At 39.4% G+C, this 16,773-nt stretch overlaps 1 protein-coding gene across 3 annotated transcripts in view; it reads right to left on the minus strand.

Moving 5' to 3' along the window:
• Positions 1-16,773, minus strand: part of SCN5A (sodium voltage-gated channel alpha subunit 5) — a 173,677-nt gene that overhangs the window by 144,957 nt on the left and 11,947 nt on the right. For all 3 annotated transcript variants that reach the window (XM_068404979.1, XM_068404978.1, XM_068404980.1), the window contains exons 5-6: positions 12,596-12,687; positions 4,268-4,498 (exon numbers count right to left, since the gene is read on the minus strand). In XM_068404979.1, coding sequence (XP_068261080.1) covers positions 4,268-4,498; positions 12,596-12,687 — 323 coding nt within the window. The remainder of the gene's footprint in view (positions 1-4,267; positions 4,499-12,595; positions 12,688-16,773) is intronic.

The following is a 16,773-nucleotide window of genomic DNA, read 5'->3' on the forward strand; positions in this document are numbered from 1 at the left end:
GATGTGCCCATCAAAAGGCAGACTTTATACCTGCATCTCCAGTGTGTTGAGAGGATGGGGCCAGACTCTTCTCAGTGGTGCCCAGTGACAGGACAAGGGGCAATGGGCACAAATTGAAACACAGGAAGTTCCATCTGAATATGAGGAAAAAACTTATTTTCTTTGAGGGTGACGGAGCACTGGCACAGGCTGCCCAGGGAGGGTGGGGAGTCTCTTTCTCTGGAGCTATTCAAAATCCACCTCGACGGGATCCGGTGCAACCTGCTCTAGGTGAATCTGCTTTAGCAGGGGGTTGGACTAGGTGATCTCCAGAGGTCCCTTCCAACACTTACTATTCTGTAATTCTGTGATTGACAAGTTCGTGCAAGAAAGATTAAGCAACAGCCAAAGGCCTGAAAGGGGAGGTGGTGGGGGCTGACTGCTTATGGATCTATCATGCACAGAAATGGACCAATTTTTTTTTTTTCCAGATTTAGGAAAAAAAGATTTTTTTTCTACCACCACAATTCCTTCCACTACCACTAGTGATGCCGGTATGCTGCCTTCATTGGTGATGAAGGTGGGAACAGGAGTAGCAGAGGGGCCGGGCATCACCTGCACCATCAGCCAAGACAGTCATAGTGACCACAGTGGTACAGCAGGAAAGTACTTGTGGGTCTTGAGTGTGTAGCTAAGGGTAGGAGTTCCTGAACCCTGGGGGCATGGTGGGTATTTCCTGAAGGATCAATCAAAAATCAATTGTTACTATGTAATTGTGGTTAAGCCAATGATGATGCAAACAAAGTTTATAAATTTACTTTTTTTCCCCATCTATAAAACTAAAACAAGTGGACTGAGAAGACAGATGAGAAAAAATTTCCTGCCTCAGGGTTGAGAGGAGCTAGGGAAAGAGGATACAATTTAGTCCAGACACTAAGTCGGTTTTGAATAAAAAAGCAGAGCTGAATCTATCCCAGGCCTTCTACTAAACCAAAATGTCTCCTGTACCAAGTGCACGTGGCACAGTTATCTCAAACTAAAAAGGGCTCAGAAAGACTGAAAACTTAGTTCATATCTTTCTTTGCACATCATGACGAAGTCTCTCAGCTATTTCCTCTGCAGCACCAGGCAATTGTTCACTGTATTACCCTTTTAAGGGGTTCCACTTTTTGTTTTTCCATTCATGCAAGAAAAGTTCAAAGGCACAAGAGGAGGTTGATGCCATTTCAGAGGCTCTCTGCTCTCCTTTAAAACATTAAAAACTCTCTCAAAGAATCCATAGCAAACTTCTGCTCTCCAAGAAGAGTGTAACCGGCATATCACCCTGTTTTGATTCTCTATTTTGGTGTCCTGATAAACAGAATTAACAATTCATTTTTCCAATTTTGCTTTTGAGTGTTTTTCACTGCTTTATTTCTTCACATCCTTTTTTTTTAAAGTATTATTATGAATCTCTGACAGTACTTCAGGTTTCTGTTTTCTAGATTGGCATCCCTGCTCCAAACTAAGTGAATCAGCCACATTTGTTTTGAAGTCTCCAAAGACCTTTTGTAATTGTCTGTGCTCCCTTCGAGTGAACTCTACTTTCTCAACATGTTGGCCAATTTTCTTCTCCAGTTCTTCTTCAAAATAAACACTGACACTACTCTGTTTCTTAATATATTCCTCTTTTTATCTAATTTGTTCTGCCTACACTTTAATCTGACTGTATGCATTGCTTAATTCCCTGCAGTACTTGAAATTCAGACTGTTATTAAATTGTGGTCAGTACTACTCTGTTAAACAGTCACTTCATTTCACCATAATACTTATGCAAAATGAAATACAAAGCACTATCCCATCTAGTTACAAAATGAGCCAGTCCTTCCATTTCTGAATTGCTTAGTGCAACAGTCAACATTAAATGAAAATCCTGCTTAATATTGTTCTCCCTAGCCTAACAGCTAAACCACCTTCTCCAGCATTTCGAGGAACACTTCATTATTCTTATTCAGAGGTCAGTACTTTTTCCCTATACATCTACTTTTCTTCTAGTTCTTCAGTGGCCAGCTGCACTGACTCAACACTTCAACTATTTAAATAATTTTTGTCCATCTTCTATAATTGTCGGCTGTTTGCCATAATGCACGATGTCTTTATTTTCAGATATTATGAAAACATTCATTGATATTATTATTTCTTACTATTAATATCACATGGTTAAACTTTAATTCACTTTAATCCGTTATCTCACCAAGTTGATTATCTTTGTAATAGGTAAATCTTCTTTAGTGATAACAAGTATATTTTCTTGATCATATTAACCATTGCTGGATTTACTAAATGGATTTATGGGAGTGTCTCCCCTCCTCCCCATATCAGGACCACACAAATAAACTTGCTTACAGTATGCTGAAGCAGCTGTACAATTCCTTCCGTTTAAAGCAATGCTGCAGCTGGCCCTGACATTAACTATATCTTTTTTATAGAGACTGTTCAGTGGTATATTTACCATACTTCCATTTCCAGAGAGCTAGACCATATTCACAGCTCCATTTCAGCCCTTCACCTTTATTGGAGGGCTTTATACCTGTAGCCATCACTGTTTTATCTCTCAGTGCCTCTATGAGAGCAGCACCTCACACAGCTGTCAGTTATCTGTGGGTGGAGAAGCCGTGAAGTGCCTTAATCCACCACAGATGCAGAGATATCTTTACTAGCTCCATGACCACTCACTCATCTCCGAGCTGGAAGCACAGACAGCATGGGTTGGAAGACATGTCAGCAGGCTCATCACTGGCCGGCATAGGTCCAGCATGGTTTATTAGCTCTGGGACAGAGCTTTTTCCCATTTCAGCTGACAAGAGGCTCCAGTACAGGGACATTGAGGGGACACATAACCTGATGGTCAGGGTCAGTCCCAAACACAGCCCTCATTCACCCAGAGCTTCATGAGCTGCCCTTTCTTAATGCTGCATCAACCACATCATGCATTAAAGACACCAATGCTGAGCTTTCTATTCCTTGAATGAAACCTTTCTAACACCACTGCTTCCAGGGCTGCTCAGAGGAATTGAGCAGAAAGGGCAGAAGACGCCAGTGGGGAATGGTGGGACTGCCCTTGGCCCAATGCCTGGACCATGTAGCCTGGCTGAAGAGGTGTGCAATGCTGAGAAGCCAGCACAGGTTGGAGGCAACCTTGTGCCAGGCATTCAACAAAGCCCTGGGTCAAGCCAGGCAAATTCCAGGAGTCAGGCTCAGGGTTTTTATAGCGCAGATGGTCGGAGATGTAGGAATAAGGAACTGTAGGGTCTGCACAATCAGAGCAGATGTACCCCATGACACTATGTCACTTCCTCCCAGCCAAATTTCCAGTTAATGAGTTGATTATGTGGTTCATTCTTCTCCTCAAAATAATTAAAATAAGAAAGGTCACTGGTCATAAGCTCCTACCAAGGCACATCAGTCTGGCTGCTTCCTTCCCTCAAGAGCATCATTGAACTGTTTTAGGTGAGCCCATGTCCATTGCAATTGGTGTGGGTCCTCTGGTGACTCAGGTGGTTTTGGAGCAGCAACAGCTGGGCCACTTGTCTACATTCTGAAGTTTATTTACATTAAATACTTATTTTTTTTTAAATGTTAATAAATCATCTCAGAGAACCTATTTCATTGTAATTCAAAGTATAGCAGACTGTAGAGTATTAAAAATCACTTTATCCTAGAAAACAAGCCTTTTGATAATAAACATCAGACCACCAGATACTGCAGCATGGCCCAACCCAGATAATAAGCTAGGGCCCTAATAGCATAAGATTTCCTTAATAAAAATGCTCTTGGGATTTTTCAGATTAATAAATACCAAATTGCTCTGCTTTGCTTTTTGATTTTTTAAGACCCTTAATTCAAATTTTGAAGTTTTGCTAGAAAATGCAAGAGCTAGAAATTGTCTTAAAGAAACAGTGTGCAAAATGGACCAACACACAAAGTTGAAATTTTCATGTAATTGCCTAATTCCAGGAAAGGGAGCTTTAAGAAAAATATCATGAGGCACCCTAAAACTATGAAAATCATCAATGATGGAATGAGGACCTTAGTCTCTGTCATAGAAAAGCAATAGAAATACTTTCAGCATGAACTATGAAGGCACCATAGAGATCAGAAAAAGCTACCTAGACCTTTTGAAACCATCATGAAGAGCCAGTAGTCACATAATGCTGCATTTGCTGATTCACGTATAGATTTTGGTAAATATAATTAAAAAAAACCCCAAACAACCAACAACCAGACAACAGGGTAAAGAATAGCTTACCTGGATCACTAAGAAATTCCTCTGAGGTGTTCCACATCCTACCATCCAAGTACAATGTGCCATTGGTGGAGTTAAACTTGGTGTAGTCCCTGACACACTTGTGTCGCAAGTTGCCCATGAAGAGCTGGAGGCCTATGAGGGCAAAGACACTCAAGCAGAAAACGGTCAGGATCATCACATCAGCAAGTTTCTTAACAGACTGGATAAGTGCCCCTACAATGGTCTTCAGTCCTAGGGAGATAAAAGCCAAGAGTTTATAGACTGAGAGGCTGAAACATGTCTGCAGATAGCTACTTCTCATGATGAAAATCTCCATGGAAGGGAAAATCAGAAGGGTTTCTCCTACGTGTTTGTAACTGGACAGCAGAAACGAGAGATAAGGGATCACTATGAACGTTTAATTTGGCCTACTTTTGTCTGGAAAAAGGTCTTGATGTTACTCTTACACAAACACATTTAAAACTGGAGGGAAAGAACTGGATGGAGGAACAGTGAGATACAAAAATATTCATGGATAAAGAAAATGTGGAATGTCTTTTATATTTTCATGGAGCTGCAGTAAAGGCTGTAAAGCCTAAATCCCATTAAATTTTGAGAATGTGAATTAGGTTTTAAATCATTCAGGTGATTCTGATAAGTTTATCCCTCACATAAACAGATGAAGAGGTACGGAAATGTTATTTTTCCCTGGTTATTTTTTACATATTTTAGTGTCAAATCCAGCTCATTGTCCTCATATCAATATTTCCTCTGCCTTCAATTCATTTGCTTAAGACAACAAGAATTTGGGATTAGAAATAAGCCAAATAATATGGGCAATCAAATAAACCCAGTGGAATCTATTTGAGTAAAACAACCTGAGGCTCCAACAATAGCTGGGCGAAGTTAATAATTTTATAATATGCTGCCAATGCAGACAAATCATCTTATTACAGACATGAAAGGCTTGTGTCACACAAATTAGCTTCTACTGTGTTATTTCACCCTATAACACTAGCTTCAGTTTATTATTCTATAAATATACAGATTTAAATAATTATACTGTTTTCTCAGAATATATTGCTTGCTTTTGAAGTGTTCTTTGAGATCAGCACTATTTGAGCTGATTGAATATTACACGAATATGACAAAACCCACTCTTTTCAAAAAAAAGACCTTCTTCTAAACTTGTGTGCTGTAGTTGGACGTTAATATCAGCTGCAGAATGGCAGCAATTTTGTTGTTTCTTTCCTATTTATATTTAGCTAATACTCGATAAATAGTAATCAGTGCTTCTGATAATCAGTGTCACCAGTATGGCAGCAGTAAGAGAAATTGAGTTAAATGGAAAAAAGAAAATGCAAAGAGGAAACAAGAGGAATTCTCTTGGGCAATACTCAGAAGCACATTGATTTGCTCACTGAATATGATCATACACATTAAATCTCAGTTCCCTGGAATTCCACCTCAAGAGCTTGGCAGCCACAAAGGTTGAGCTAGTGCTGTATAATTTAAAATAATATGAAAATGTACTTGAGGACTCATAGGAGGGCAAAATGGGTGTTTGGTCTTGCTTAAAATTCTGCAGTTAAAGTAAGGGGAAATCATCATTTCTCAAAGGAGGATGAGCTGGTAGAATGGTCAACAGTCCAGCAGACCCTGTATCTAGCAGCCTAAAATATTCCACTCCTGCATAAGGTATTGCCATTAGGTTAACTTGTGAATGATATTAACGTCTATAAAATGGCCATTTAACCAAAAAGGACTGACCCGTCATGTGTGGGTAGCCCCCTTTCTCCACTAAATTCTTTGTTTGCCTCTTTAAAGGTAGTTTGTGGCATGGTAAAGAGCGAGAGGTTAGACAGCTCCCTGCTCTACTCAAAAATAAAGCAAAAATTATTGCAGTACAAACATTAGGCAAAAGCTGGATTTTCATGCTATCTGCACTCCTCACCAGAAAGAGATTTTACAAATTAGGTCAGTTCTATTCAAGCATCTAGAAAAAGGCCAGCTTTGAACTTTTGACTCCATCTGTAGATTTAGCTACCTATTTTGATGCCTAAATAAAAAGCATAGCTCTTCTGATAATCTAGTTTGGGTGAAATTTATACCTGAAGCGAAACTAATTGTAGTTGTAGCCCAATTCTGAAGAACTTGGGGTCTCACCCTTATCCAGTGTTAAGAATATAAGACCTTTAAGACAGTCAGGTCTTAAACAAGTAGTGAGGTGGGGAAAAAGAAATTACTTGTAAACGCATTAGAGTATTTTTTTATTTTATCTAATATTCTGAAATGTTTTCAATGATTCACATCATTGGCTGTCCTTTGAATGCACAGACGTTTCTTCACTGAAGCTGGTGAAACTTGGGAAGTCCAAATGCAAATGGAGTCTTAAAAAAGGGAAAAAAGTAAAATCACAAATTCTTTTAATTCAATACCCTCTGTGGAATCCTTGTAGTGCATTGATTTGTTTGTAATACAAATGTAAGCTTGGAGGCTGCATCTGTATCATCTAAGTACACTAATCTTACTCACATGGACAAGGACAATGGGAGTCCTAGTGTGAATATGGATAATACTAGGAAACAAGACCTACAAAATCCTAATTACCAATAAAGACTATCTGTTTTCAAAATCGGGCCCCAGTATTTTTCATTTCAAGGTCATTTCACGAATCATGTATTTCTCAGTTTACTTACTGGGGTTTTAAATAGAATAGTAATCCTATACTATTAGCTTTACAAGTTCATTCCTCGCAGGTATCAAATAATTTCTTTATGAGAGGTCTTTCTGCTTTACTTTCTTTTTCTTTTTTTTTTTTTTTTTTTAATAGCATACAGGCTTCTGAACAGTTTAAAAAGAGAATGCTTTAGTAATACAACTGCTGTAATTAAAGACCATTTAAAAATAACTTGTACTCTGCCTCCTGGACCTTTGTTACAACTTTCCAGGAAAACCATTTGGGGAGTGATATACTTACAATCTAACTGGTTTTTTTTCATCCTTTAAAAACAAAATTTGCCCAGAAAATTAAGTAGCATCCATCAAGTTGCTTGGCACAACTCACTGCTAAGCAAAGTACTTACATCACCATTCACTTAAACTTTCTGTGCCTCATAAATGGAAGGGCTGAGGGGAAATAAGGACACCCAGAACCTCCTGCAGGTGCTCTGCATTTCTCTGAATCAATCCCATGTTTTGTAAAAGCAATGCTAGATGTATTCAAATTTAGAGCACTGTTAAATCTTCTAGATAAATAATCCTCCTTTGAAATAGTGCCAATGAGAGCACTGCAATATAGCTTAATAGAAGATAATATTTATGGGGCATTAAAGGCATTTACTTAATTCTTGCAAGTCAAACATCAAACCAGGCAGCATGCAGCAAAAACTGAGGATCTGATCCAAAGCTGAGTAACATCTACAACTGTTAAGGACAATGGGTCTATAGATTACTCCTTATGGAGTAATTGATACAGGGTTTTCCTGAATCACTGAATTCTTTCCACACTTCTGGGCTAAATCCTGTTTGCGTGACATGAAAAACACCATGAGATCCAAAATCAGTGGAATGAGGGCTGTATAGGCAACCTGACATCTGCAGAAAGCAAGAAGGATTTGGCCCAAACATTCCTGTTAATGCAGGTAGAAATTAACACATTCAGAGGTTAATCAAATAATCAGTTTTCTAATGCAAATCAGAAACCATAGAAAATGCAAGCAACACCAAACAATGAGAAATGGCAAGATCCCACAACATCATCCATTCCTCCTACGAGATGTGAGAAAGTATTAGCATAATTCAGTATGACATCCATACCAGATGTTGGCAATCACCTACAGAACTTCAGATGCTTTCATGCACAGTCTGGAAACGAGCGAGGAGAAAAAGCAAAAATAAAAAAAAGAGAGTGTGACTTCCACCATGATTGTCCTCACCTAGCCTACTCCTTCTCCTGAGGATACGCATGTGTCTTATAAATGTCTGCATGAGTCACGTGCATGTAGGGAGAGAAGAGGTCACTCTTGATGAACGTATTTTGCCATTAGCCACTGACACATGGGACAGCAAAGAGTTTAATAGCCTGTTGGCAAACTTGAATGGTTGTCAGCATTTTTGTAGACCATCTTTGCAGGGAAACGTGACTGTCAGGACAGTCTCCAAGGAAAACGCAAATATGTCATGTATTTCTCACCTCTGGGATAGTTACTTCTTGAGTTAAGTGATATACCCACCAGAAAAATGACATGTATCTCTCTGCAGGAGGACTTCAGTGAGACTGAAGCAATGAACAGGGGTCAGTCTCCTCCACACAGCCTTAATTCTTGTGCACTGAGCTCTGTTCTGGCTATTAGTAAAGTACTGGATAACATTCGCAGAACTATTTATAGCCTTTAGTCTCACACGAACTTAAACGGGAGCTGGATCAGGCCCCAAAGTGCCTTGGCCCAATTTTCTATGAGGTCACCTTTCACCGGTATCCTGTCATTTGATGTGAGATGTCCGTGATGTACAAGCCTGTTCTAGAAAGAGCAGCGGAGCTCTTCTGGATACAGGTACTTCACAAAATGCTGGTGATGATGATGTCTGCATTTTGGAGGCTTTTTATGAGGAGGCATAGAAGGGTGTACCTCAGGGCTTTACCTCAATTAGTAGCTATTAAAAAACATAGGTTATTTCCATGCAGATGAACTACGATTCGAAACCCTCTATTATCATGGGAAGGGTTCCTATCGAGCACACTGGGAATTGCATACTCTGGTAATGGGAGACAAATGAGTGACTTCAGTGGGTTGTTCTGCTGCTGACCATGGTTCCTATCTAGATTGAAAACAAACTAATCCAGTTGCCATGGCAATGTGCAAGATGCTAATTAATAAATAAAATCACTTAAAGGTTTTATGCTCCCATAGAGAAAATGTTACCTATTTCTTAGCACCTGAACATAAGGGATATATCAAGAAATTAAAACCTTATTATAAACAGATATCCAGGTACTGTACAAAGCTTGTTTTCCCTCGGTATCATATGAACTGGAAAACAGAAAGAAATGGGTGTGTTTAGTGCAGAAAATGAAAAATTGAGGGGATCCATGAAGCTCCTCAGGCATGTTAAAGGCTGCTGCAGAGGGTAAGGCACTGACCTGATGTCCTACACAGTGGCTGTAGGGTAAAAAGTAAAGAGCTGATAATGCATTGAGAAAGAATGAGGCTGGATGGGGGTCTGGATACAGAGACAGGACCTGCAGATTATCCATGGCCCTGGGCAGCAGGAGATGCTGGCATGATGGCCACCAACCTGAGCCCCAGATCTCCAGTGAGTGGGAAGCACACGGCTTGCTCATAGATGCTAATATTTGTGGCTGAATCCAGTTCTGAACCCATCCTCCCACAGCAAATCTTCTAATAGCAAAAGTAATGACATGCTGGAACAGGCTTCCCAGGAAGATCATGAGACCTCCACCTTTGAAGGATTGTTAGAACAAGTCAGGCAACAAATATCATGCCATGTCTGAGCTATACTAAATGCAGCCTTAGGCCAGGGGAATGGACTCTGAGAGTTTGGGAGATCTTTTTGAGTCCTGTGAGTCTGTGTCCCCTAAACGTCCCTGTGCCTGCTTGCGCACTTAGAGCTGGGCATTAAAGGTAGGTGAGATTTTTTAAAAGCACTAATTTTTAGATTTACTGACTCCCTCTGGAGTCAATAGTGAAACTCATTGATTTCAAGTGAAGCAGAATGCCTTTGAAAACCAGCCTCTAAGTGCTTTGCTGGACAGAAGCCTTACACCACGGAGGACTTGGCCCGTTACTTTCGGTAAACAATTTCACTGAGCATGATGAGTCCAAGTACGTTTGTGCAAACATAATCACCTGATGGACAAGCGTGATCAATTTTATTGAGGAAAAGCTTAGATATTTGCAAAGGAGAATACATCTCAGAGTTCTTCACCTAAGATATAAAAGAGGAAGCAAAAATAACAACATTCTTCTCCTCTTTCTAGCAGTTGAACCCAAAAATCTCATGGAAGACAGTAGTGTTCATCGTCTTTTCATTTTTAAGCCTACTGTGGAAAAATATTTCATCTCAGCATAAGCCTATGTTATCATTAAAAACTCAGACTGATCTCCAAATAAACACAGCATCATGCCAAATATTTCTTTCAAAATATATGTGTCTAACTGAAAAATTAAACGACTCCTCTGAAATTATCTGCTAACATTAAAAAAAAAACCCCTTAGCTGTGTTTTATAGGCAGCTAGGTGTTCCTTAGCAATTTGTAGCTTCCACATCTGTAATTTGAACATACTCAGGGCACAGGCAATGTTGACAATAAAATCTAAGGCCAGGTATTCTATTAGCATATCTTCATGCATTTATGTCAGCAAAAAATTTAGTTACTAGTACCTAAAAATGCAGTTATCAAAAAACTAATCAAACAGTCAGTCAGGAAGAAAAAAAGAGAATGTAAGTTATTATGTATTACTCTAATAAATAATACTCCTCATCTTTTTTTTTTTCCTATTAATGAATGAATGGAACAATTCTGGTTTTAATATCACTTTGGTGTATTTTTAAATATTTTTTTCTGAATCTCAATACTCCTTTATTCTCCACTAAAAACAACAGCCAAAATTTATCATTTGATGTGAAACAAGCCTCTGCTCCAACTCTGATTTAGGACAGCAGAAAATTGCTATATATATAACTCAGCAAAATTGACAGGCTTTGCTCTGAAGAGGCTCAAGCTTGAGACAAGATGGAAAGCGAAAGGTGTCCCCTGGAAATGGCTGTCCCTTCAAGTTAGTCTTCAAATTGCTCCCAAAGGAAGCTAGGAAACTCTGGTTTTCTTTCTGATTAGCCACTACTGTCCCACATGATCTGTAAAACTGTGCTCAACTTTCTATTTCCCAAGAAAAAAAAAATCCTTTCGCAATGGAAATCCAATTAGAGAAAACTTTAAAAAATCTCTCTGCTAATAGATTGTTCTTTTTAAACTTGAAGACAAAAATTAAGACAGGAACTGATTTCAAGGAATACCAGACCTAATGAATGATAGTCTTAAAGTATTCTTCAAAAGCTATGTTTTGACATTCACTTTAAATGAAAAGTACCTTGCTCTTTCAGCAATTTCACTGATTTTCATTACTTTAATGTTGGAATGAGGGAGTAAGCCTTAGACCCATATATATGTTTTCTTAACACCTGAATGTCAGAATTCCCATTTCTTGCTTATACTCCATGTAAGTGCTGGTGATTAGTTGTAATACATGTGCCTATCAGTTTACACCACAGAATTTGTTTAGATTAATATCATAGTGTAGATGTGAATAATATAAAGGGTGGAAAAGCTTTTCTAACCTTAAAGAGTTGTGCGTGAGAATCTGACCATTTCTCTCGATATTCTGAATATTTTTGACATGTAATTGCCAACTTCTGTTCAGGATTATCACCAATAGGATCTACCATGCATGGTTTTTGCTATCTTCTCTACCTTGTCATGCAGGTTGGAGATGTTAAACACTGAGGCTGAATGAGACCTGTCCATAGGTATTGCTTGGCAAGAAAGTATTATCATATGGCTAGTCCTAAGTGGACTCATCTCTGTATAAATTACTAAGTAGTAAATATTATTTATTATTTTAAGAAATAACAAGAAATTAGATAAAAAGCTATGAAAAAAGAGCTTCTTTCACTACCAGATCTGTAGTAAAACATGATTTTTTTTTTTTTTTTAGTGCGGGGGTGTGTTCTTATCCTTTAAAATGTGAGAAAATGTGAGTTGGTGAAATGCTGAACTTCCCGAAATCAATGGTAAAACATTTTCTGATCTCTTCAGGGTCCAAAATTTAAACAGTGTTTCTATCACATGCAAATGGATAAACACCATGACAAATAAGGCTATATATGCCTGCAGTCTTGAAACCTCAGCTCATAGCACAGATTTTGATTCTTCTATCGATGCACTCTTAAACACGAATATGCATTTTGAGGTCATTAACCATCCATTTTTAAAAATCAATATCTGAAGACTTTAAAAGAGTTCCATTGCCATTTTCATACGGTTCATGAATGAGTACTTTATGTGTGTGATTAATGAGCCACCGCATACCACTGTTCTTACAGCAGCACGTGTCTTAGTGAGGTCTGTAATTTTGTAATTTTCCTTCTGTCCACAAAAACTGTATCGGAAAGACATATGAAAAATGTATTCTATTGACAGGTCACATTCCCTACATTCCTCCATTTCCTGATCAATATCTATGGTTAAGTCATTGTAATTACTGTGTTTACTACTGGAAATGGCATGTAGGCTTTAACTGCAGCCGGAGTGTTTAACCTGATTTTCACCTGAAATGACTGAGATTGTTTTCAGCGCCCGCAGTACTCTGAACGTTCGTAAGGCTGAGACATTGCCCAGGTCCACAAATTCAGTTATGTATCTGTAACAAGGGAAAGTCACACACAGACAATGACAAAACACCAGCAAAAAAACAACAGTCAAAGGGACAAAGAGAGACAGAGAAAGAATCACTTGTAGCTGAGAGCCAAAACGTAAGGATCAGGGCTTCTTACCTGGGATTACTGAAATAGTTTTTAAAGCTCTCAATACCCTGAAAGTCCGAAGAGGTGAAACACTGCCTACATTCACAAATTCTCCTACATACCTGTAGAATTAAGTCACAGTTATTTGGAATTATACAATAGAGCATGAGACTTGTCTGAATGAAGAATGCATTCATACATAGCGTGAGTGGACACAGCCGAATGAGAGGTGCATCCACTTTTCAGGCTGATGCCATTTGTCCTTAAAATGACGGGGTGTACTTTGTTACCATGCTGTTCAGCCATAAATACGTTAAAGATTTTACCATCATGTAGTTTTACAAAAAATTCTTTACGTTATAGCAAACATTAAGAGTTCTTTTGCTGCTCTTAAAAAAAATAAAAGCTTCAAATACCCAAGTAATTTACACATAATAGCTTCTGCAAACTACATATAGGACAACACGGGAAAATATCAGTGCAAATGTTTCTACTGGGTTATTTACGATGCTGTACTCTGTGCTGAAGCAGATATTGGTTTCAAGAGATGCTTAAAATTTTATTTTGTTTTGTGCATCAAATTCATGCCCTTTGGCTGCAGGAAGATGGGTTTTGAATGAATATAATTGCAATCCTACTAAAAACTATTTATTATTGAAATACCAATCCCAGCTCTTCATTGCTGTGCCTGTTTTGGTTATCATGGACACCCATGCCACATCTGAGCAAAATGCTCCCAGGAGGGTCAGTTATGGAATGAGTTTGGTTTTACCAGTGTCGCACAAAATTATTTCCTCGAAGTCAGTATACAGTAAAAGCATAGTCACCACTCTATCTTCTGAACAAAATAGCTCTTGGATCCTTTAATTTTACTATTAATTTTCTATTAAATTTCATTTACGTATTTTACTTCTGTGAGGCATTTGTTTTTACATGTTAAGCAAAAAAAAAATCACCTGGTTATTTTACAAAGTCTGCTTAAGTGGACTTTGTGCAAAGGCCTCTGGGGAGGACAAAGCATCCTCTTCATATTTACTAATCCAGATTATAGCCTGGAAGAGCAATATTGCTTCTCCTTTTCATAATCTCATAGGGGAATCTGGGCAAAGATTTACCTGTTTGGTAATTCATCCCCAAGTTTACCCAGCACTTCTCTCTCAAACTCTTCTGCAGCATGCAAGAGTAGAAAAAAATAATTTGGGGAGAAGCAATAGCATGGGAATATGGTTTTGCTGTCCAGAGATTTGTAAAAAACACATTATTAATATGTGAACAAGCATATCAAGCAAATACTACTACTGCTTGTTCACAATAGTTAATTAAGATTATTTTGGCCATTTCTGGGATGAAATTGCAGCAGACCAGTTCCTCTGTATCGGGGAGTGAGAAGCAACTGGAATTCCCATTCTGAATTTTCCTGTTAGCCAGGGAATTATTTATGGTCTTAAAGATTTTGGCAGGGCACTTTCCAACCCAGTTACAGCTGCCTCTCCCTCGCCTGTTCTGGAAAGTACTCGGTTGTCTGGGAAAGAGTGATCTAAACAGGGGCAGTTTCATAATTTCCCCTGAACGCATCCATGGACCCACAGAGGGTCACAAATCATGGCCGTATCTGTCAGCACAGGGTGGGAGAAAAGCCCTGGAGACCTCTGGTACCTCTTACTCTCTAGTGTGGTATTTAAAACTACTCTCCGTGACCCAATCTGTGCTGCTTCTGCCCAGAAGAGGAGTAAGAAATTATTTTGCAATAGCTGTAAAGCAAGTGATGGTCATTCCACTGTAACATCCACCACTGAAAGAGTCAGTTTTCAGGCTCAAAACCCTTGGTCCATCTAGATCTCATGGCCCCTTATCAGGCTTTCCCATTTTGAACCCTCATGCCATCTTTGTTTCCAGATACAGAAATACCTCTAGCATCGCACTAGCTACAAGCAAAGACAACACCAATCTTACTTTAAATTAGTTGTAAACTGTATTTATATGAAGGCTAAATCATATCAGAATAGAGTCCACTATCCAATGCTTTGTACTATCTGATGCTTGCATACTTGGGAAGGAGGTTTCATTGTACATATGAAGATCATATTGCAGTCACTTTCAACTCTCTCACTGCTGCCTATGGGCTCAAGGAAACACATTTCTATTTCTTTTCTATTCCAGAATTCCAATATGTAAGAAACTATAGGAAAGGCTGCTAGTTCTGAAGAGCACAGCCATTGCTATAATTTGATGTTAAGAACCTTGATTTTTTGCAGTTGCAGGCTCCTCCGTTTTAGGAATCATCTAACTAATAGAAGAAATATCTTTTGGAAATAAAATGAAATGTAGCTAGGAAAGAAAGATAGACATCCAAGCCTCTCATTAAATAAGCCTTAAGGAAGTTTTCATGAATCCTTGGGCTGGAGCACTGAGTGGCCATTAAAGTCTGGAAGAATGAGAAAAGCAAAAAAGAGGTGTAAGCCCACAACCTCTGGGCACCAAACCCTGGTGCCTACCTGCAGGGAGTGCAGGGAATTCACCTCTGGGCAACTGTCCACCTCAAGCTCTGTGCAAACCTTCACATCTTTCCAGTTCCCTAAGCCCAGACACCCAGAGATTCTGTGGACAGAATTTAAGGGGTATCCAGACCTTGTCCTGCACTGACTGTTCAGACTGGAATGTCAGTGACAATAAATGAGGTGCTCCCAGAGGAGTTCTGCACAGCCGGGGCTGATGCCCCAACCTCCATCTGAGCAGAGAAGATGAAATGGAGCAGATGCATTGCCAAGGCTGCAAGCTGTGGCTCATGTCTTTTTCTCTGCTCCTTTCTGCCTCACTGTCAAAAGCCTCCTTCCTTGTAGAGTAGAGGGAACCCATGCACAGCAGCTTTCCATGTTGTGCTGAATTCAGAGACCCGCAAATAAACTCACGTCCTAACTCACAAACAAGTGCTTTTACCACCTGTCTGATGGACAGGAGAGCAGGCTGGTGACACTTTGTGTTGTTCTGTCCTGCCCCAAAATTTTGCAGGATAATTGTACTTAGTACTGCTTGAGGAAAATTTTAGCTGAGAAAAATGCCTAATACGTGCTGACCTGCAAAAGCTCCTCCCCATCTGCATTGCATTCTTTTTTTTAAAGCTTATCATGATGGCCAGATGTCAGTTCAGCCAAGTCCATAGGAATGCAGTAACAGATAGCAGGATCCAGCCTAGGGCTGGCTTTGATCCAAAGCCTACTAAAATAAATGGGAGTCTTCCCAATGTAGTCCACATAGGTTTTACACATCTTTATGCTGTTCTTCTGCTAAATGCTGCGAAGAATCATACAATTATAGAATATCTCAAGTTGGAAGGGACCCATAAGGATCATTGGGTCCAACTCCCCGCTCCTCACAGGACTACCTAAAACTAAATTATATGACTAAGAGCATCATCCAGACACTCCTTGAATATTGGTCCTGATCCCTGCACCCTACCAGAGTTTTGCTACCGACTTCAGTGGCCTTTACTGGTGTTTGAACTAAGTTTGGTTGAACAGTTTTTACCAATTTTGGTTCCATTCAAATGTCATAAGCTCAGGAGTTCAGCTCAAACATCAGTGCTAGCAGGCTTGCATCTCACCTAAGGCTGCGAATTATGAGGTTTAAAGAGAGCAGCGAGAACTAAACTAAAACCAGAACATAATATAGGTATCAATAAGCAGAAAATACAGAGAGATCAGATGAAATCCTTCTACGACCAGGAAATGGGGCCTTTCATGGCATGTCCACTTCAAGATGACATGCTCTTCGTGTGCTTTTCTGTCTTCTTTGATTGTGAAGAAAAGCTGGATTTCTAACTCAGCTGCAGACACCAACAGTGTCAGACATCTGCCTTTGGCCAGAGCTTGGGCTGACCTTGTGTCTGCTGTGAGCGTTGGCTGACTGCTCCCCTACCCCTGCGTATCTGTCTAGATGCCACAAATCCATCAGCCCCTTCAAAGCACCAGAACCCCACATGTCCT

Source organism: Nyctibius grandis, chromosome 7 (assembly GCF_013368605.1).
Source record: "Nyctibius grandis isolate bNycGra1 chromosome 7, bNycGra1.pri, whole genome shotgun sequence".
In the NCBI taxonomy this organism is placed as follows: domain Eukaryota; kingdom Metazoa; phylum Chordata; class Aves; order Nyctibiiformes; family Nyctibiidae; genus Nyctibius; species Nyctibius grandis.